The sequence below is a fragment of the Stigmatopora argus genome, chromosome 5 (assembly GCF_051989625.1).
Source record: "Stigmatopora argus isolate UIUO_Sarg chromosome 5, RoL_Sarg_1.0, whole genome shotgun sequence".
In the NCBI taxonomy this organism is placed as follows: Eukaryota; Metazoa; Chordata; class Actinopteri; order Syngnathiformes; family Syngnathidae; genus Stigmatopora; species Stigmatopora argus.
In genome coordinates, this window is record NC_135391.1 from 20,871,889 (window position 1) to 20,890,000 (window position 18,112).

General features: G+C 47.5%; 1 protein-coding gene across 3 annotated transcripts in view; it reads right to left on the reverse strand.

Annotated features, from left to right (window-relative positions):
* The window catches only part of spdl1 (spindle apparatus coiled-coil protein 1), a 99,972-nt gene that overhangs the window by 44,623 nt on the left and 37,237 nt on the right, over window positions 1-18,112 (reverse strand). For all 3 annotated transcript variants that reach the window (XM_077600385.1, XM_077600384.1, XM_077600383.1), the window contains exons 6-7: window positions 7,875-7,973; window positions 7,657-7,767 (exon numbers count right to left, since the gene is read on the reverse strand). In XM_077600385.1, the coding sequence (XP_077456511.1) occupies window positions 7,657-7,767; window positions 7,875-7,973 (210 nt within the window). The remainder of the gene's footprint in view (window positions 1-7,656; window positions 7,768-7,874; window positions 7,974-18,112) is intronic.

Here is an 18,112-nt window from a genome sequence, read left to right on the forward strand (position 1 = left end):
CGCCTCCTCGCGGGCCGGACCGGCCAGCCCGCCGCCTCCTCGCGGGCCGGACCGGCCAGCCCGCCGCCTCCTCGCGGGCCGGACCGGCCAGCCTGCCGCCTCCTCGCGGGCCGGAGCGGCCAGCCTGCCGCTTCCTCCGGGGCCGGACCAGACTACCGCCGGACCGGCCAGCCTGCCGCTTCCTCACGGGCTGGAACGGCCAGCCCGGTGCCTCCTCGCGGGCCGGAACGGCCAGACCGGCACCTCTTCACGGGCCCGACCGGCGCCTACTTTTAGGCCTGACCAGCCAGCCCGGTGCCTCCTCGCGGGCCGGAACGGCCAGACCGGCGCCTCTTCACGGGCCCGACCGGCGCCTACTTTTAGGCCTGACCAGCCAGCCCGGCGGCTCCCCACGGGCCGGACCGGCCAGCCTGTCGCCTCCTCACGAGCTGGACCAGACTGGCCAGCCTGCCGTTTCCTCACGGGCCAGACAAGACTACCGCCGGACCGGCCAGCCTGCCGCTTCCTCACGGGCCGGACCAGACTACCGCCGGACCGGCCAGCCTGCTGCTTCCTCACTGGCCAGAACGGCCAGCCCGGTGCCTCCTCGCGGGCCGGAACGGCCAGCCCGGCGCCTCCTCGCGGGCCGGAACGGCCAGCCCGGCGCCTCCTCGCGGGCCGGAACGGCCAGCCCGGCGCCTCCTCGCGTGCCGGAACGGCCAGCCCGGCGCTGCCAGATCCTCGCAAATCTCAAAGTTTGCGCTAACTCCACGAATAAAAATGAGCAGTTGCTCTGTGTCTTGCACGTCCGTGCTTTCATCCAGTGCTAATGAAAAAAAGTCAAATTATTTCGTCTTCTGCTGCAGCTGGGCATATACATTACTCCCGATTTCTTCAACGCGTCTGGTCATTGTACTCACCGACAGACTTACGGCATTAAATGCATCTTTCTTCTCGGGACACACCTCCTCCGCGACAGTATCCATACATTTCTTAACAAACTCTCCGTCAGTGAAAGGCTTACCGCTGCTTGCTATCAATTTAGCAACCCAAAAGCTGGCCCGAACGGATGCCTGGTTCTGCTGAGATAGTATTCCACTTTTTCGCTTTGAGAGTTTGTCTGCTCGTATTTGGCCTTGCAAGATATCGTACTTGTCTTTGTGACGGGATTCATAGTGTCGGCAAAGATTGTATTCTTTGAATACCGCCACCGTCTCTTGACAAATGAGACAAACAGCCTTTTCTTTGCATTGAACAAAAAAATAATCGTTTGTCCACTCCAGGTTAAATACCCTGCATTCTGAATCAATTTTTCTCTCACCTAACTTTTTTGCCATTATTCCGTTCTCAAACAGGTTGCAGTTTTTATATGCTTGAATAGTCCGCGATGGTCCCAGGGCTACGCCTTAACCTGCGATCGTCCAGATGTCTCGGTAACACTGCTCGTACATGCAACGGTGGACGTGCCCGCATGCATCAAAGGGAAACACTCTCCCCACGCGTGTCACCAAAGAAGCAATGCAAAGCCCCGCTTCACTGGGATGATTTGTGGGCTCAGCAGGGGTGCAATGAACCAAACACAAGATTAAAATGTCCCAGTCTTCAAGGCCAAATAGGAAAATAAATCCGATAGCGTCTCTGGTATTGTTCAGGGGGCCGGTCCAAATGTGCCGGCGGGCCGCATCCCCCCAAAAAATAAATAAATAAATAAATAAAACGATAGCGTCTCTGGTATTGTTCAGAGGGCCGGTCCAAATGTGCCGGCGGGCCGTATCCGGCCCGCGGGCCGTAGTTTGGTGACCCCTGCTCTAAGACGATCCGTCGTGACTTCACCCTACTGGTCTGCAACGCTTGCCGACGAAATTTCCACAGGACCTGTAGCGGCCTGAACCGAACCCAGATAAAGGGTCATCAAGGCTTTCTCTGCGGATCCTGTTCCGGAAATGCCGTCATGCCGTCACTTCCGCGCACAGCCTACGTGTGACCGAAAGAAAAATGCTGTGTCTGCAAAATCTCCTTTTCCCCTACAATCTCCCCCATCCCCTGCTCGAACTGCCCCAACAAATCCCACCGCTCTTGCTCTGGACTACCTCGCTCCCAAACTAATGCAAAATGGCTATGCCCGACCTGTTCACCACCCCTGACACAACAATCCTCCACACACCAAACAGCCATAACAATACACCAACCTATAAACGCAAACTGCCCCACCTATAATAACAAATTAATCGTTTCACGCTCTCCCCTGACATGTAAATCCTGCAAACGTGGATTCCACCTCAAATGCGCCCCTGAAACCAGACACGCTTTAACCATACTTCGCAGGAACAATAACTGGTGCTGGCAGAGCTGCCTAAAGCTGAAACCCTCCCACCCTCAACAACCCACAGATAGGATTGCCGATCTACCGGAGGCACGGAAAGCCGGTCTCACCATCCTTCAATGGAACTGTGACTACCTGGCAACCAAGACTACCAAACTGAAAGAGGTGACGGCACGTCTAAAAATTGACATCCTCCTCCTCCACGAAACAAAACTGGGACTCGAAGACCCGACGCCTCAGCTCGACGGTTATAACGTGATTCGCCAAGACCGTGAGGGCTCAGGCACAAAACAGCGACGAGGCGGGGGTCTCCTTGTCTACCTGAGATGCGGCATCCCCTACTCCATCCTTCCAGCGTCCCCATCAGGTCCCCTCGAACTCCAGCATAACCACATTCCCATCGCCCACAGGCGGCACCTCTCACTGGTCAACGCCTACATCCCCCCGGCGACATCGGATTATTGTCCAGCCCCCCAAGATTTCTCCTGGTTAAACCGGCTCCCCACGGAGCATGGCCTGATCTGCCCCCGACCTAACGATCGCTGACCCCACCACGGCTGAACATCTGCAATGGGAACCCATCGACGAGATGACCTCCGACCACAGACCGATTCTGATTAGGTGGAACTGTGCTCTCGTGTCGAATGCCAACAAAGAAGAGTACGACCCAACTTCTCGAAAGCTGACTGGAAGAGGTATCGTACCATCCTCATAGATCGCCTACCCTTAATCTCCGCAGCAGCCACAGCCCCGGAAAAACTCTCCCTCTTAGTGCAACACATGAAAGAGACAGCAGCACTTACAATATTGGTCAAAGTTATCCGCCAGAAGGAGCTCCCATGGTTGACACAGGACCTGAAGGACCTCATCCGCGAAAGGAATCGACTACGTCGAGACCTCCAACAAAATAGGAAAGAATGGATAGCACTCTGTCAACAGATCAAACAAAAAACCACTGAAGCGAAGAGAAACGCATGGCGCTTACACCTCGCCAAGATCGCCGAGACAAGATCTACGGGACAAGCCTGGTCCTTAGTAAAATCCCTCTCAGGCACCAAAACACAACAATCTGGCGAGTCCCTGGTCTACAAGAACAAGGAGTGTGTGAGTGACCGAGTCAAGGCAACAGCTTTTATCAGGGAATATGCCTCGGTCAGCGGACGCAAGAGTGACAAGCGGAGCAGACGAGCAGTGCGTTCTCTACGTACAGCTACCCGCAGACTGCTCGGCTCACCGCGACAAGTCCTCGAGCTCCCGTTCACCGATACTGAACTGCAGACAGCGCTGTCCCAACTTAAAGCGGGTAAGGCAGCTGGACCCGACGACATAGCCCCAGACCTTCTAAAAAATCTCCCGGCAAACATCCTCCCCGAACTACTCCATATCGTCAACACCAGCTGGCTAGAGGGCTGGTGTCCACAAGCTTGGCGAGTGGCCACCATCATCCCTTTCCTCAAAAAAGGGAAGTCACCAAAGGAAGTTGGGAACTACAGACCCATCGCCCTCACCTCTACGCTTAGCAAAACGATGGAAAGGCTCATCGTGAACCGTCTCGCCTGGTGGTTGGAAGATAAACAGCTTCTCAGCCATTGGCAAGCCGGTTTTCAAAAGGGAAGAAGCACGATGGACCAGGCCCTGCGACTGTCGCAGTTCATCTCTGATGGCTTCCAGTCGACTCAACGACAACGCACGCTTGCAACATTCTTTGACTTCAGCAAGGCATTCGACCAGGTATGGAGAACAGGTCTCTTACAAAAATGGCAGACCTGGGGGTCCCCTACCGCTTCATCAGATGGATCGCCAACTGGCTCACAAATCACACAGCCAGGGTCAGGATCAACAATACCGTCGGCAGGAGCAGAACCTTCAAAGAAGGGCTCCCCCAAGGCTCGGTCCTGTCGCCCCTCTTATTCATCATCTACATTAATGACCTCCTCGACAAGTTCAACGATTCCACCCTGGTCAGCGCCTATGCAGACGATCTGGCTCTTGCTTGTCGGGGTAGGAACAAAGAGGAGGTGGAAAGCAGACTTCAAGCGGAGGTTGAAAAAGTCTGGAGGTGGAGTTCCGAGGCACACCTAAACCTTAACACCACCAAGTGTGAGGCGCCATTTTTCAGCCTGGAATCAGCTGAGGCCAAATGGCAACCAAAGATCTTAATAAATGGCGCCACCCTCAAGCATAACCCCACCCCCACTTTCCTTGGCGTATCCTTCGACCGACAACTCACGTTTGCAGAGCAAGCGAAAAAAGTCCGCCAAACCATGTCCAAAAGAACGTATCTCCTCCGCAAACTCAGTGGCACATCTTGGGGTTGGCAACCAAACGACCTTAGAACGGTGTATATTGCCACCCAGAGAAGTCTCGCAGAGTACGTAGCACCGGCATGGGCCCCCTGGCTGGCCCAAACTCAGCTCAAATCCCTTGAAACTGCCCAACTGGAAGCAGCCCGCGCCATAACCCACCACCTCAGGTCTACCCCCACCGAAGCAGTCCTACATGAGGCACATCTTACACCCCTCTCATCCCGCCTCAATCTACAAGCACTTCTTAAGGTGGATGCCTGGAACCAGCTGCCTCCTTCTGATCCCCGACACCGCCTCCTCCATGAAAACGTCAAAATGCGGTTACAAAAGAAGCCAGACTGGCGATCTTCGACCCTTCCCCGTCTTACCGCTCTTGAACTCCATACCCCTTGCACATACTCTTCCCACCCCTGCCCATCCTGGCTATTACCCCCCCCCCCCCCCCATCCAAACCGCGTTTACTGCAGTCTCTAAACACATGCCGACCAACATCCAAAGAGATAAGGCCGAAGACCTCATCCGAAGCATGGGTGAACCGGACCTACAGATCTTCACAGATGGATCCACCAAAGAAGACACTGCGGACGGTGGTGCAGGTTTCATCGTCATTAAGGAGACTGCAATCATCCACCAATGGCATGGTGCCACTGGCACCCGCAGCAGCTCCTACCACTCTGAAAAAGTGGCACTGACCGAGGCACTCTCCTGGCTGAGGGAAACAGCAGACTGGCAGACATCAATCATCCTCAGTGACTGCAAATCGCTGGTCCAAGCTATGGGAAACCCCCACACGCAAGACCCCACCATTCGGAGACTTCAGGGTGACATCGCCCTTTTCCCTCCGCCTAAGCGACTACAGCTACTGTGGATCCCGGGCCACTGCAACATATGCGGTAACGACCTGGCCGATGCACTAGCTAAACTTGGCTCGTCAGATGACCAAACCCATACCTCCCCGGACGCAGCCACAAGACGTGCCATCATCCAACGTGAAGATCGCAACCCCCCCTCTCCCACCCCTGCCTTTTGCAGACCTACACTACGAAAGTCACAGAGGAAGAACTTGCCCTATCGAAAGGAGACCGCACAGACCTGATTCGTTTCCGCAGTGGACACCACCCCCTGCTCCGGCGTTGGCTCCACCTTGTGGGGAAATCCGACTCGGATCGCTGCCGCCTGTGCGACGAGGAAACAGAGTCGTCTGAACACCTATGGCTCCGCTGTCCGGCCTTAATGACCGAACGCTACCATCGCGGCCTGGGCAACTCCCTGGATGAACTAATCCGTGTTCCAGTGGCAGCTCTAGCGCTGCTGAGGGTAATCCTCAGGCGCCTGAGGTGAAAAAGAAGAAAAAGAAGTAGACGGCAGCTCTGAAGATTCCACGGACGCCTCTCGAAGAGGAGGAAAAGGACTTGGACTTAAGCTCCCAATAACGTTTTTTTTTATTTAAATTATTGTGGAATATTGAGGCGCCTGTTAGTCTAGATAACACCTACTGTAGCAGATAGCAACGTGTTCATGAGCCAGGGTCAGGCTAACCTTAAAGATACTAGACGGTGCCGAGGCGATGACAAAGGATGGCAGATGTCCTTCACGTCTCACTATACTGTGCCTAGACGTCAGACGCGATTGCGAAGAGCGGCGGATGTCCTTCACTGTACTGCTTAAAAGATGCTGAGATGTTCAATAAAGTGGGTCTTTGTTCCTGTCTCACTGCTGTCCAGGTGTGCACTCTGTTCGAGCTTCAATAAAATCAAGCAGAGAGGATATATTTTCACTGCGAGTACAGACAGTACTCAAAGTATTTAATTTTTTTTTAAATGTATAGATGACATTACAGTCTTTTCATAAGCCTATAACTAACATTTAATAAATACACTTCTTGATAATTGCAGCTTTGTCTGGTCTACATTGAGCCCGCGTGGCTCGGAGTGTCGCGAAATTGCTCATTCGACCCATGGACACAGAACAAGAAGTCTACTATGATCTTTTAAAAATATTTCAAAACATTTACTGAAGTGACACTGTATGCAAAATTTATTGTATATGGAATAATTGAATATGAATAAAATTATGCTTATTCATTATAGTATGTTGGTGATCATGGCCACCTCCAGAAGTTCTCTGACGACTCCGCTTTTGTTGGACGAGTGACGGACGGGAACGACCTGGAGTACAGGGGAGTCATCACAGCCTTTGTTGACTGGTGTAGGCAAAACCACCTCTACATCAACACCAGTAAGACAAAGGAAATGGTCATCGATTTTCCGAGGAATCCTCAACAGACCACTCAGGTGAACATCCAGGGTACAGACATTGAAATCGTGGAGAATTTTAAGTACCTGGGTGTTCACCTCAACAACAAACTAGATTGGTCCACAAACATAGATGCCCTGTACAAAAGGGGCCAGAGCCGCCTCTACCTACTGAGGAGTCTACGTTCCTTTGGAGTGTGCAGGACACTGCTGAGGACTTTCTACGACACTGTGGTGGCATCTACGGTGTTTTATGCAGTGCTCTGTTGGGGATGCGGGAGTACGGAGAGGGACAGGAACAGGCTGAATAAGCTGGTCAGGAGGGCCAGCTCTGTTCTGGGCTGTCCTCTGGACTCTGTGGAGGAAGTGGGAGAGCGGAGAATGCTGACCAGGATGATGTCCATCATGGACAGCACCTCCCACCCACTGCATGAGTCTGTGGAGTCCCTCCGAAGCTCCTTTAGCAATAGACTGCGGCACCCTCATTGCAGGAAGGAGCGCTTCCGCAGATCCTTCCTCCCATCAGCTGTCAGGCTATTTAACAAAAAAATGGCTGAGTGTTAAGACCTACCGTATGCATGCATGTACATTTATGTGTATGTATGTATATATGTGCTAAGCAACACGCTTATTTATTTATATATTTATTCATGTATTTATTAACTTACTTATTACCTATCTATTTATGTCTAAAATTCCTTTCCTATTCCTGCATCCTCACAATCCAATCCAATCTTAACATCAGAAAGCTTACCAGACACACGAGCCTAATACATAAAACATTGTGGTGTACCTTCATACGCTGCAACTGTTGTTTATTGAAGTTATACTGTGTTTGAAGTGACTCGTACAGGAACTTCATGTTTTTAAAATCTTTTTCCATTTCATCACATTTATCTGCCAACTGAAATACATATAAAACAGCATTATGAAGCATTCTGTCAGGGGTGCACAACACAAGTACCACGCGCACAGACTAAGTGCAGATCAGATTTTTCTAATTTAGTTTACCTCAGCAAAAACTGAATTTCCCTTGCTGTTTGGATCCTGGGACTGTTGTAGAACGGTTGACAATTGGACCTGGAGTTCCCGGTTCATCTCACGGGATTTCTGTATAACAGAAGACAAATGAAGAAATAAAACCTAAGCCAGGTTTGAAGGTATGACACGCTGTATTAAAAATAAAACAAATAACAACTGAGTTTAACACAATTTCATGAATTATGCAGGCCCCGTGCAAGCGTCCGAAGGCGACGCGCAGGAGATTAGGGATGGGTTAGTGCTTTTATTTTTATTTTTTTAAATCCATCAAGACTTTTTTTGTAACCAAAATACATTGGTACCTGTACTTCAAATCAATCAAATCAAATCAACAGCCTTTATTGTCATCATACACAGCTGCGTATAACGAAATTGGTGGTGCTACTCCAAGCTTTTCAAAGTGTGTTTTCCCAGTAAAAAACAAAAACAAAACATAAATAGTATAAAAGTATAAAAAGTCACATCCCGGCTAGGTGAATTCTAAAATATTGCACAGAATTCTAAAATATTGCACAGAATTCTAAAATATTGCAAATAATTCTAAAATATTAAACAGATTCTAAAATATTGCACAGATTTCTAAGATATTGCACATTGTTATTGCACACCCCGAAGTTATTGCACAGAAGGGATTGTGTGTCGTGCTAACTCAAGTTCAGAGTCCTGATGGCTGTGGGAAAAAAACTGTCCTTAAGTCAGGGAGGCCCAGACTTCCCTCTCCCCAGCCACTTCATCCAAGTCTTCCCGGAGGATCCCAAGGCGTTCACCGGCCAGCCGGGAGAAATAGTCTCCCTAGCGTCTTCGAGGTCGGCTCTGTGGCCTCCTCCCGGTGGAACGTGCCCGGAACGCCTCCAAGACGAAAACCACACTGCTCCTCCTGAATCCGAGATTCATCTTCTCGGCAGACCCTCCTCTCCAGTACTCCAAAATAAACCTTCCCGGAGAGGCTGAGGAGCATGATTCCCTGATAATTGGAACACACTTTCCGATCCCCCTTTTTAAAAAGGGGAACCACAACCATGGTCTGCCAATCCAGAGGCACTGTCCCCGATGTCCAAGCGACCTTGCAAAGGCGTGTCAATCAAGACAGACCCATAACATCCAGAGCCTTTAGAAACTCAGGGCGTGAAGTATGTGAAGTGCCACACCAGGGAACAAAAAACTGGACATGCTGTATGCCAATACAAAGGAGGCATACAGCTCAGTCCCCCTCCCCCAATGGGCCTCTCAGACCACAACCTAGTCAATCTGATCCCCACCTACATCGCTATGGTGAGGAAAATAAAACCTACCACAAGGATCATACAAAGATCGCTATGGTGAGGAAAATAAAACCTACCACAAGGATCATACAAAGATGGACCGAGGAGACCAGCATGGTACTGAGGGACTGTTTTGAGACCACTGACTGGGAGGTGCTGTGCAATTCACATGGTAAAGACATTGACAGCTTGACCCACTGCATCGCAGATTATATTAACTTCTGTGTTGAGAACATTGTACCCTCCAAGAAGGTCCGTTGTTTCTCCAACAATAAGCCGTGGGTCACCAGGGATCTAAGGGCCCTCCTGAACAAGAAGAAGAGGGCTTTTAGGTCTGGGGAGAAAGAGAGTCTGAAAATGGTCCAGAAGGAAATGAAGAGAGAGATAAGGAAGGGAAAGACCATCTACAGGAGGAAGCTGGAGAACCAACTCCAGAGAGGCAACACCAAAGAGGTCTGGAGGAGCTTGAGGACCATTACGGGCCATGGAGGGAACAGTGAGAGAGACCCGGAGTCCGGCAGCAGGGAGTGGGCCAATGAACTGAATCAGTTCTTTAACAGATTCAGTCCTGCCCCCACTCCCCTGACCCCCCAGACCAGAAGCAACGCTCCCCCCTCGTTCTCCTCCTCCTCCTCTTCCACCGGTCTCTGCATTACTGTCGATCAGGTGATAAAACAGCTAAAGAAGATCGAGGCAAGGAAGGCTACCGGTCCAGACGGCCTCAGCTCCAGACTACTGAGTGTGGGGATCAGCTTGGTAAAGTGATTCTGCATATTTTCAACCTCAGCCTCAGTCTGCAGAAGGTCCCCACCTTGTGGAAAACTTCCTGTGTGGTCCCAGTTCCTAAGACTGCGTACCCCAGGGAGCCAAACCACTTCAGGCCGGTAGCATTAACCTCTCACCTGATCAAGACATTGGAGAGAATCATCCCCAATCACCTCAGCCCCCTGATGAATGCAGAGCTGAACCCTCTGCAGTTCGCCTATCGTCCAGGCATTGGTGTGGAAGATGCTACCACCTACCTGATGCACAGGTCTCTTTCACACCTGTAGAACACGGAAAGCACGGTGAGAATGATGTTTTTTTACCTCTCCAGTGCGTTCAACACCATTCAGCCGGTCCTACTGAGAGGGAAACTGGAAGAGGCTGGAGTAAGGAACCACCTAGCCGCATGGATCATCGACTTCCTCACTGACAGACCACAATATGTGAGACTCCAGGACTGTACGTCTTATGTGGTAGCTTGCAGCACGGGGGCCCCACAAGGCACAGTGCTCTCCCCACTCCTCTTCTACCCCTACACATCGGACTTCAAACATAATACAGACACCTGCCACCTCCAGAAATGCTCTGACACCGCTATTGTTGGACGAGTGACGGACGGGAACGACCTGGAGTACAGGGGAGTCATCACAGCCTTTGTTGACTGGTGTAGGCAAAACCACCTCTACATCAACACCAGTAAGACAAAGGAAATGGTCATCGATTTTCGGAGGAATCCTCAACAGACCACTCAGGTGAACATCCAGGGTACAGACATTGAAATCGTGGAGAATTTTAAGTACCTGGGTGTTCACCTCAACAACAAACTAGACTGGTCCACAAACATAGATGCCCTGTACAAAAGGGGCCAGAGCCGCCTCTACCTACTGAGGAGTCTACGTTCCTTTGGAGTGTGCAGGACACTGCTGAGGACTTTCTACGACACTGTGGTGGCATCTACAGTGTTTTATGCAGTGCTCTGTTGGGGATGCGGGAGCACGGAGAGGGACAGGAACAGGCTGAATAAGCTGGTCAGGACGGCCAGCTCTGTTCTGGGCTGTCCTCTGGACTCTGTGGAGGAAGTGGGAGAGCGGAGAATGCTGACCAGGATGATGTCCATCATGGACAGCACCTCCCACCCCCTGCATGAGTCTATGGAGTCCCTTTGAAGCTCCTTTAGCAATAGACTGTGGCACCCTCATTGCAGGAAGGAGCGCTTCTGCAGATCCTTCCTCCCATCAGCTGTCAGGCTCTTTAACCAAAAAATGGCTGAGTGTTAAGACCTACCGTATGCATGCATGTACATTTATGTGTATGTATGTATATATGTGCTAAGCAACACGCTTATTTATTTATATATTTATTCATGTATTTATTTATTAACTTACTTATTACCTATCTATTTATGTCTAAAATGCCTTTCCTATTCCTGCATCCTCACCCTCTTGCTACTGTGACAACGAAATTTCCCGAATACGGGATGAATAAAGTTATCCAATCCAATCCAATCCAATCCAATCCAATCCAATCCAATCCAATCCAATCCAATCTCATCCAACCCCAGGACGTTGCCACCGAGGAGCTTTTTAACCACCGTGGTGACTTCAACTCCAGAGATGAGAGTCCGCCCAAGAGGATCCCCGCTTTGCTTCCTCATAGGAAGGCGTGTCGGTGGAATTGAGGTCTTCAAAGTATTTGGCCCACCGATTCACAGCATTCTGAGTCAAGGTCATCAGCGCCCAATCCCCACTATACACTGTTGATTTTACACTGCTTCCCCTTTCTGAGACGTCGGATGGTGGACCAAAATTTACTCAAAGCCACCTGGAAGTCGTTCTTCATGGCCTCACCAAACTCCTCCCATGCCTCGGAGATGGCCAGAGCCGCATGCTGCTAGGCCTACCCGGTAGCTGTCAGCTGTCTCCAGACTTCTTTTTCAGCCTGACGGAATCCCTTATCGCCAGTGTTCAGGACCGGGTTCTGGGGTTGCCACCACAACAGGCATCGACTACTTTGCATGCGCAGCTCGTCTACTGCCTCGGCAATAGAACCACGGAACATGGTCCATTCAGACACACTTCCCGAACATGAGAAGCTCTGTCGGAGGTGGGAATTGAAAATCCTTCTGACAGGCGCTCCTAACATACCCTAACGAAACGTTTGGGTCTCCCGGGCTGCACAGGCTTCTTCCCCGACCATCGGAGCCAACTCACCACCAAGTGGTGATCGGTTGACAGCTCCACCCTTCTCTTTACCTGAGTGTCCAAGACATGCAGCCGTAGGTCCGATGACATGTCCACAAAATCGATTATCGAACTGCAGCCTAGGGCATCCTGGTGCCAAGTACACAGAGTGGGGCAAATACGTATTTAGTCAACCACCAATTGTGCAAGTTCTCCTACTTGAAAAGATTAGAGATCTGTAATTGACAACATGGGTAAACCTCAACCATGAGACACAAAATGTGGAGAAAAAAAACAAAAAAATCACATTGATTTTTAAAGAATTTATTTCCAAATTAGTGGAAAATAAGTATTTGGTCACCTACAAACAAGCAAGATTTCTGGCTGTCAAAGAGGTCTAACTTCTAACGAGGTCTAATGAAGTCTCCACTCATTACCTGTATTAATAACATCTGTTTTAACTCATTATCGATATAAAAGACACCTGTCCACAACCTCAGTCTCTCACACTCCAAATTCCACTATGGCCAAGACCAAAGAGCTGTCAAAGGACACCAGAGACAAAATTGTAAACCTGCACCAGGCTGGGAAGACTGAATCTGCAATAGGTAAAACGCTTGGTGTAAAGAAATCAACTGTGGGAGCAATTACCGTATTTTCACGACTATAAGGCGCACATAAAAGTCTTAAATTTTCTCCAAAATAGACAGGGCGCCTAATAATCCAGTGCGCTTTATATATGGACCAATACTAAAATTGTTATCACGATAAAATAAAATGAATCAGTTGATAGGGTACACCGACTCTACTATTTTCCCGTAGACAAAGTATTGCGCAGTGACTGCTGGGATATGTAGTAGTTCTTTTGTCAATACACCCAATGGATTGTGGCCTGTATACATCGACATCAATACAGCTTGACAAAGCATGGAAAGCACTGTTGGAAAGGTTACGCTAGCTACCAGCTAGCTACTATTTACGAATGGATTGTGGCCTGTATACATCGTCATCAATACAGCTTGACAAAGCATGGAAAGCACCGTTGGAAAAGTTACGCTAGCCTCCAGCTAGCTACTATTTACGAATGGATTGTGGCCTCTATACATCGACATCAATACAGCTTGACAAAGCATGGAAAGCACCGTTGGAAAAGTTACGCTAGCTACCAGCTAGCTACTATTTACGAATGGATTGTGGCCTGTATACATCGACATCAATACAGCTTGACAAAGCATGGAAAGCACCGTTGGAAAAGTTACGCTAGCTACCAGCTAGCTACTTTTTACGAATGGATTGTGGCCTGTATACATCGACATCAATACAGCTTGACAAAGCATGGAAAGCACATTTGGAAAAGTTACGCTAGCTACCAGCTAGCTACTATTGGCGAATGGATTGTGGCCGCCTGGACGAACGTATAAAACTCAGCGTTTTCGATGACTCGTTTGGACAATTGTTCAATTCAGACACAGAAAATGAGGACTTTGATGGATTTGTGTGTGATGATGACGTGAGTAAGTTGTAAAATGGCTAAATAAAGTACAACCAAACTCAGTTTTCCTTCCGTTGCCTTTTTAAAAACATATTTTTCAGCGTGTGGGTGTAGCGTGCAAGGACTATATATCCCAGCAGTCACTGCGCACCGGAAACCGGAAAAAGAGTCTGGAGCTGCTTCCGGTAGCCAGCGCTATTGCGGTTAGATATTCATATATAATATATAACATATATGCGTCTAAGAAAATGGTGCGTCCTTTGTGTGTTTAAAATACAGAAATAGCACTCATTACTGACACTGCGGCTAAAAAAACGATGCGCCATATAGTAGTGAAAATACGGTATTAGAAAATGGAAGACACACAAGACCACTGATAATCTCCCTCGATCTGGGGCTCCATGCTTTGGGGCTGTTTTTCTGAAAAGGAACCAGGACGACTGATCTGTGTAAAGGAAAGAATGAATGGGGCCATGTATTGAGAGATTTTGAGTGAAAATCTCCTTCCATCAGCAAGGACATTGAAGATGAGACATGGCTGGGTCTTTCAGCATGACAGTGATCCCAAACACAAAGCCAGGGAAACAAAGGAGTGGTTTCGTAAGTAGCATTTCAAGGTCCTGGAGTGGCCTAGCCAGTCTCCAAATCTCAACCCCATAGAAAATCTGAGGAGGCAGTTGAAAGTCTGTGTTGCTGCTGTTGTTGAATTTGTTGTTAGGTCACCTCAGGCGCCTGAGGATTACCCTCACCAACGCTAGAGCTGCCACTGGAACGCGGATTAGTTCATCCAGGGAGTAGCCGGAGGTATGGGGCAGTGCGAATATCTCCAGCTGGATGAAAAACGTTGGGCGCCACGTTCCTGGGTGGCAGCTCTGGGTGGTTTCGTTGGATTCGCAGGCCGCGACGGGCGGCCTCTCAGGAGACACCTCGTGAAGGTTCCAACTGTTGTCTCCCCCGTGTTGCCGCCCAACGACAGCCCCAAAACATCCCTGCTCGAGAGGAGATCTGCATGGAGGAATGGGCCAAAATACCAGCAACAGTGTGTGAAAAGCTTGTGAAGAGTTACAGAAAACGTTTGGCCGCCGTTACAACAAAGGGTACATAAAGTATTGAGATGAACTTTTAAATCTCATAATTGTATGACTTTTACTCCCAATCTTGCTGAAATCTCCTAATATTACGTGAAAAGCAATGTTGTGCTCACACACAGGTCACCAAAAGTTGATGCCCCAGAAACCAAAAAACTTCTGGTTCACGTAACGTAAAAACAAGAAAACAACTTAAATCTCGTATCATTACGACTTTTACTCTGAATATTACTTAAATCTCCTAACATTACACAAAGAGCAGTTTTGGGCTCACACAGACTTTACGTCGACAAAATTTGAAGCCCATGAAGCCAAAAATTGAAAATATGTTACAGAACATAAGCAACAAAATGACTTTTATCTCATTGAATTACAAGTTGAATCTTGTAATAATACAATCTATCATTTAATATTATTATATTTTGATTTTAATCTCGTAAAAGTTTAATTTTATTCTCATAATATTAAGATTTTTCTCTCAGAACATTACAATGTATTACTTGTAATTTCCGGCGGCACACGAGCCCATTTCTAACGGCACACTAATGTGCCGCGGCGCGGCACAGTGGTTGGGAAATGTAAGGCCTTTGTAATGACAAAATTGCTTATTTTGTAATACACTCATACCTCTACTTACGAATGCCTCTAGATACAAAATTTCCAGGTAACGAAAGCTTTTTATATGCAAAGGAGTGCCTCGAGATAAGAAAAATATCCAAGTTACGAAAACCCCCAAAAAGTACATGCATTCCTTATCCGTTATTTTATTTTGAAAATATTGTCGCGGATGCAATGATTCTCGCTTTAGAAGATCACTCCACCATATATTGGGCTCTCAATGGCTGTCTCACAACAAGCCTCCATTTTCATTAACCCATTGTCTACTTACCGTATTTACTCGCATCTAAGCCGCTTTTGTCGGAAAAAAAATAACTGAATCGAGGTAACGGCTTTTATGCGCATAAAAACACGACATGCAAAAAAAACTGCAAATTGACGGCACCGCGACACGATGATGTCACTTCAAGATGGTGCCCTTGCGTCGGCGAGTGACGTCACAAGTTCGGGCAATACTTTCATTAATTTCAAAATAGAGAAATGATAAAGAGATAAAACGCTAAAGAAAATTAATTTTGACGTCTATGAATGAAAATCAAGAAAAAAAACGTAAGTATTGCATAAAACATTCCCGCCACTGCTCGCTAGGGGCACGGACAACTTACTGTAGTTAAACGTGCTCAGACTGGCCAGACGTGAGTACACTTATTTGTGTCGGGCTATTGCTCGCTTACCGTAGGTATGTGCTCTGACCATAGCGTTTACCATTACAGCACACCACAACAGTGAAGGCTGATCGAAGGTCTTACGGTCAATCGTCAAAATATAAACCTTGATACCTGCGTAATGTGTATGCTATTATTGCACCCAGAGACTTGGTGAACACTACGTATAGCGCTATGGGCATATTTCCTGGTTGTGCTTACGTTACTTCCTTTTTTAATTGGAATTTGTCTACGTGTAAACAACGCCCTCACTTTCGGAACACAGAAAGGAAAAGATTGTACATTTGTGATTATGAAATAAAACAAAATTCTGCTTAGATTTTTATTTTATTTCTTGTTGTAAAGTGACAACTATTGCAGTAGTATGAACCATCGAAAAAAATCGAGATATTTTGACATTAGAAGCAATGTGGCCTCCACATCTTAAACTACTAAATTGTAATTTATGTCATTAAAAAGCATCAGGTTCTCATCAAGATAGACATTTCTTTTTTCAAATTGAATAATTTGATATTTTGCATTTACAAAGACAGGCATATTAACTTCCTTATGATATTGACCCTAATAATGTGCTTTTGATTCATACAGTATCTCAGAAATACCACTTGTGATGATTTTTCTGAAGAATTTTCCTTCAAAGTAACACATTTGTACTCCTTACTAAAATTATGAATATGGAGGTGGAAATTGGAAATCTGGGGGCGGCTTATATGCGAGAAATTGTAAAATTCAAAAATTTCAAGGCAACTTTCAGGGTGCGGCTTAAACACGCAGGCAGCTTATGTGCGGGTAAATACGGTAAACTTATTTATGCTTGGGGAAGCTGTGGCCGAGTGCCAAGACCTGAACCGCAGCCTTCGGTGGGCGAAATTGTGTCGCGGGGCAGGCGATGAGCCGTGTGGTCAGTAATACGGACGTTGACGAGTTAGTTAGTCGATGTGCACCAAAACGGATCTCGAGTAAATGCAACGCACATACACGAGGAATTCAACGAGAAGGCAGCCACCATTGCAACAGCACAAATAAAAAACTTGGGGAAGAAAACATTTTCCGACTTCGTGGAAAAACATCTTGAAATTCAATGAGAAGGCGGCTAAGGAGGAAGCAGCCACCATTGCAAGAGCACAAATCAGAAAAAACGGGAGAGAAACCAACTCTCCGACTTCGTGGAAAAAACATCCTGAAAGTGTTCTTGAGTCGTGCCCACTTTGACGTTTGTCCTGTGCGTTTTAGAAACATTATTAAAAGTTGTGAAAGGGCAATTGACTTCGGATATTTTTTTTCAAAATGTGCGTCAACCAGCACTGCAGAAGCATTATAAAATGAGTGTAAAATTACATTTCAAAGAAATCATAAAACGTTGATGCTTGTTGTTGATAAATGTTGTTGTTTGAATTCTTAATGCTGTGTTTATTAGATGTGCGTTCATGTGTTCGTGTGCTATTAGTAGATGTGCGTTCATGTGTTTGTGTGCTATCTCTATATTGTATCCCGGTAGCTTTCTATTGTTCCCATGCGTTTCAACACGGGTAGATTTTGTATATGTACTTGTTATTCATTTCGTGACATTATGAAATAATTTTCTAATCATTTTCTCTCTTTTGTGGTTCTCACATCTTTCTTACAAAATTGGGACATTTTAAACAATTTTAAAGGGTTTAGTTGGTACCCTATTTACTCGCATATAAGCCACATTTGTCGGACAAAAAATGGCTGAATCAAGGGTACGACTTATGTGCGCATAAAAAGACGACATGCACGAAACTGCAAGGTGACAAAGAAGAAACGCCATAATGCCATGACGCCAGACAATGCGGCCGATATGCCCATTTATTTCAAAATAGAGAAAAGACAAATATAAAACACTAAGCAACATTTATTTTGACGTCTATGAATGAAATATTTTTTTTTAAAAACTTGCATAAAAGGTGAAAAAACTAATTTGTGCTTTCCACCGCTTGCTCAGGGGGTTCGCCATTCCACCGCAGTTATAAACGTGCTGTGACTGGCCAGACGTGAGTAGCCTTGATAGACGTGGTCGTTTACCATGTCAGCACATCCCAATTGTGGCCTAACCCCCCCAACTTTCACATGTTGTCATCCTGTCGTCAGTCAAATCCACCTTTACTCTATATAAA